The 4,632-nt window shown below is 50.3% G+C and overlaps 1 protein-coding gene across 1 annotated transcript; it reads left to right on the top strand.

The window, feature by feature from the left end:
• Nucleotides 1-3,144, top strand: LOC131731080 (uncharacterized). The gene is made up of 2 exons (XM_059020766.1): nucleotides 1-1,251; nucleotides 1,693-3,144. The coding sequence occupies exons 1-2, from the start codon at nucleotides 1-3 to the stop codon at nucleotides 3,142-3,144; spliced, it is 2,703 nt and encodes a 900-aa protein (XP_058876749.1).
• The last annotated feature ends 1,488 nt before the right edge of the window (nucleotides 3,145-4,632 follow it).

Below are 4,632 nucleotides of genomic sequence, written 5' to 3'. Positions count from 1 at the left end.
ATGGAGAAGCGTTCAGCCTACGCCTTTCCTTCCGACTCAGACGAGTTCCTGCCTCCGACCCCTCCACCGGTCCGTCTCTGTCAGGCATCCCATTCCTCGTCTCGGTCCATGACCGCACCAGCCCCGCCAGTCAACCTTGCTTCTACCCGTTCTTCAGCTAGGCAAGAGCGGGGCTCAAAGCGCGGTTCCGCTAGCCAGCCTCCACCGCAGCTCCACTATAAAGATTGGACGACACCCAAGCTGCTGAAAATACTCTTTGAAAAGTCCATTCCCATTCCCGTTGGTGGAGATCGCATGTCTCTATTTCTTACTTATTGTGAAGCTTTGTCAGCCGAGCCGATTTTTCCCCCCCGCTTGCAAGCTTCGGCCGTCAGGCCCTCCTCTCCTGCTACGTTCTCAGTTCCTGTTCATGCTGCGCATGCGCAAGATCCTGCTCTCGCAGCCCAGCTCCCCCTGCCAGCGCAGTCAACGCAGCCACAGCATCTGCCGCCGCAGTCACTCACCCCGCCCGTCCCCTCCTCCAGCAGCGCTCCTCAGGTCACGTTTAATCAACTGCAATCTCTGCTCCAGCCCATTATAGACTCTCAGCTAGCCCTCAGCGCCCGTCTTGACAAACTGGAGAACCCTTCTTCGGCTCCACCCGCCTTCAGTTCCAGCACTCCTGCTTATACTTTTGGTACGTCTTCTTCAGTACCCCCCGCTGCTCTTCCAGAGTTCAACCTCTCTTCAGCCACTGTAGCAAGTTCCTCTTCTCCCCGTGCTATCACCAGCCATTCTATTTCTCCAAAAATTAGGAAGCTAATAATTGAAGGCAAGGATGTTAATCTCGTTTCTATTCTCATTGCTTCTTCTGAGTTTTTAGATCACAGAGTGGTTGACTGCAGAGACGTTTCAGTCACTCTAAAGTCCCGCGACCCACGTCTTCAAAAAAGCCTTTCCGCGGGAGAATTCGTCCTTGCTTTCTCCGTCTATCGTGACATTCTTTGTTCTGTCTATCCACATAGATTACAGGAGCTAAATCAGTATCTTTTTCTGGTCGTCGAATTGTCTGTGCGCTACGGAGGCACCTTGTTCTATCAATACCACCGTGCCTTCTCAGCCAAAGCTGCCGCCACCCTCTCAGCCGACAACCGTATCGTGGATTGGTCCCGTTCCGACCCAGATCTTTTCACCCGCATTTTCAGCGGAATTCGTGCCAACGCCTGCAGTGCATGTGCCTCCACAGCGCACTCCTCTTACCTATGTCCTAAGGTAGCAGCTAGTGCTCCCCAACCCATTCCTAATCCTTTGCCTTCTCTTCTCAGTTCAAGACATCTTACCCCTGCTTCCATCCATGCTTCAGCTCCACCCACCAGATCTCAAGCTCAAGATGTCTATGGCCGTCCCATTAAGTTTTCAGGTGGCAGGCAAATATGCAATAACTTTAATTCTTCTGTCTGTTTCAACCGCGCCTGCAAGAACCTCCATGTCTGCAGCTTCTGCAATGATGCCCACTCCCGGTCCATATGTCCTCTTAAAGCTAAGTGACAATCAAAGTTACTTCAGGTTTTTACTCCTATCATCGTTCCGGCTCTAGCTAATGCGCTTCTAAATCATCCAGACAAGGCGTTCGTCTCCTATCTAATTAGTGGACTTACAAATGGCTTCTTCACTGGCATTTCTCACGTTCCTTCCGAGTCTCACATTTGTCAGAACCTCCGTTCTGCCATCACTGAGCCAGAAGTCGTCAGTTCCCTTCTCCAGGCCGAAGTCGACAAAGGCTTCATGGTCGGCCCCTTTGCAGCACCCCCCTTCACTACCTTTCGCATTAATCCCATAGGCATCGCTACCCGCAAATATTCTGGCAAGAAACGCCTTATCATTGATCTATCCGCTCCTCGGGGCGGCTACACACGCAGCATTAACTCCCTCATTTCAAGCGAGGAGTTCGCTCTTCACTACATTAAGCTCTCAGATGCCATTTATTTCATCAAAATTGCAGGTCATGGAGCCTGGCTTGCCAAAGCCGATATCTCTGATGCATTCAAGGTCATGCCTATTCATCCTTCCCTCCGTCACCTTTTCGGAGTCTGTTGGGCAGACAAGTTCTATTTCTCCACCCAGCTCACCTTTGGTTGTTGCAGTAGCCCAAAAATATTCGATTCTTTGTCAGAAGCCCTCTCTTGGATTTTGCTCAACTCCTATCATGTCCCCTTCCTTCTCCATCTAATGGATGACTTTTTGCTTATTTCACCCCCTTTGGATCCTCCAGCCCAAGCAATTAACCAGCTTAAGACCCTCTTCTCCCTAGTTGGTGTCCCTCTCTCTCAAGAGAAAACCATCGGCCCTGTTAACTCCCTGGAATTCCTCGGCATTACACTCAATACCGTGAAATTCGAAGCCAGCCTGCCTCCTGCCAAACTCCAACGCTTACTCTCACTCATTAACAGTTTTCAGATCTCCTCTTTCATTAAGAAGAGGGACCTCCTGTCTCTCCTCGGTCATTTTAATTTCGCCATCCGCATCATTCCTCAGGGCAGAACTTTTATTTCACGTCTCCTAGCCCTCTCATCAACTGTTAGGAATATGAATTCTCACGTGAAAATCTCAGCCGACGCCAGAAAAGACATAAAGATGTGGATCAATCTCCTTACTAACTGGAATGGCCTCTCTCTATTTTATGACGACTTCATTTCAGCCCCTCATGACCTTGCCCTCTTCACCGACGCCTCCTCCATCGGATTCGGCGGGTTCCTCGCTCCCGAATGGTTCTCCAGCACTTGGCCTCCTGAAATTCAGTTCCTTCCCCCTCAAGAGAAATCTACAGCTCTCCTAGAAATTTATCCAATCGTAGTGGGCGCTGTCCTTTGGGGTCACCAATGGTCAAGAAAATCAATCCTTTTCTTCAGCGATAACAAACCCACAGTGCACATCATCAACAAAGGACGTTCTTCATCCCCCCTCATTATGCGCCTGCTCCGTCGTCTCATATGGTCTTCCGTATCTCTCAACTTCCTAATACAGGCCCGCCATCTGCCTGGTATCCACAATAATGCTGCTGATGCTCTCTCTCGCCTACAGGTATCCAAGTTCCGTCAGCTGGTTCCTTCTGCCTCCCCAAGCCCTCTCCAGATCCCACAGTTTCATCAGCTGCTCCTAGACTGAACTCTACCCTTCGCAACCTCCTTCAATCTGCTCAAAACTACATGTCTACAGCCCTCGCCCCTTCTTCAAGAGCCTCTTATTCTACGGCCTGGTCAGCATTTTTAAGATTCTGTGCTCATAATCGTATCCACCCTATTCCCTTCAATCAAGACTGGATCCTAGCCTTCATCGTTCATGCTAAAGAATCTCTCCATCTTTCCCCAGCATCCATTAAATCTTATATTTCAGGAATCCAATATCACTACCGCATCATGTCCGTGCCTTCACCCATCATCCTCTCCATACCAGTCGTTCGTCTGACTCTCCGCGGAATTCTCAAAAGCTCCCCCCCTGCTGCATCTTCCCGCCTGCCTATATCAACAGACATCCTCCATTCTCTCATCTCTACTCTTCGGAAAGGTTGCTTCTCCCCCTACGAAGATCTCCTAATGGAGACCATCTGTCTCGCAGCCTTCTTCGGATTCCTCAGAAGCTCAGAATTCACGGTTCCTTCAGCTTCAAGCTTCCCCGCAGCGGGTATTCGTGTATGTGACCTCTCTTGCATTTCCAACTGCTATTTTATAATTCGGCTGCGTACCTCAAAGACAGATCAACTCCGGCATGGTCAGTTCATCCAACTTTCAAGGATTGAATCTTCTATCTGCCCTTTCTCGGCTATGTCAAAATATCTCTCCATCAGGAAATCCCCCCCCCCCCTGGACCCTCTATTCATCGATTCCTCCCACGCTATTATTACACGTCACTGGTTCTCAGCCCACCTCTCCACCCTCCTCTCCAGAGCAGGCCTCCCTCCTCAGCTTTATTCTCCCCATTCATTTCGTATAGGCGCAGCTACCTCCGCTGCAAGGGCCAGCATCAACCACAGCCTGATCAAGACCATGGGCCGCTGGTCTTCTTCCGCAGTAGATTCTTACATTCATTCATCTCCCTCCGATATAGTTGTAGCCCATTCTAAAATCGCTAGTATGCCCGGAGTGGGGGCTACCTGTCCGCCGGAGCCACCAGAGGTTTTTCCCCATTAGGTTCATGGGGTTTTTTTTCCTCTCCACTGAGCGGCAGGTATACACATAATCACAGCTACTAATAATCTAACCATCTCTCTGTTTGTCTCGTTCGTCTTTACGTACTTTTGTTTATGTTATGCGTTGGCATGTGCTGTCTCTCGTTTTCTTCACGGTGTGGGAATTTTCGTGAGGTGCCGGGGGTCCATCCTTTGGGGGGCAAGTGAGTCTCACTTCCCCGACCTCAGGGTTAGGCATCCGCCTCCCTTACCTTCAGGGGGGTTCTCACCATGTGAGTCAGAGCGGACCCCCGGCCAAAATCTGTTCTATCGCAGCTCCTGCGCCTATCTTACCTGTCGAGGCTCTGCTCTGTACTGCCTCTCTTTCGGGACGTGGCCTCTCGTGCTGAGTCCTATACTAACTTCAATGCTTTGTCCTTATTTCAGGTCCCAGGCAGCGTGACATCTCGGCCTATCAGGGGTTTTAC

This window comes from Acipenser ruthenus, chromosome 3 (genome assembly GCF_902713425.1).
Source record: "Acipenser ruthenus chromosome 3, fAciRut3.2 maternal haplotype, whole genome shotgun sequence".
Taxonomy (NCBI): domain Eukaryota; kingdom Metazoa; phylum Chordata; class Actinopteri; order Acipenseriformes; family Acipenseridae; genus Acipenser; species Acipenser ruthenus.
Note: the sequence above shows the minus strand (reverse complement) of the source record. Positions and strands in the feature narration are given on the sequence as shown.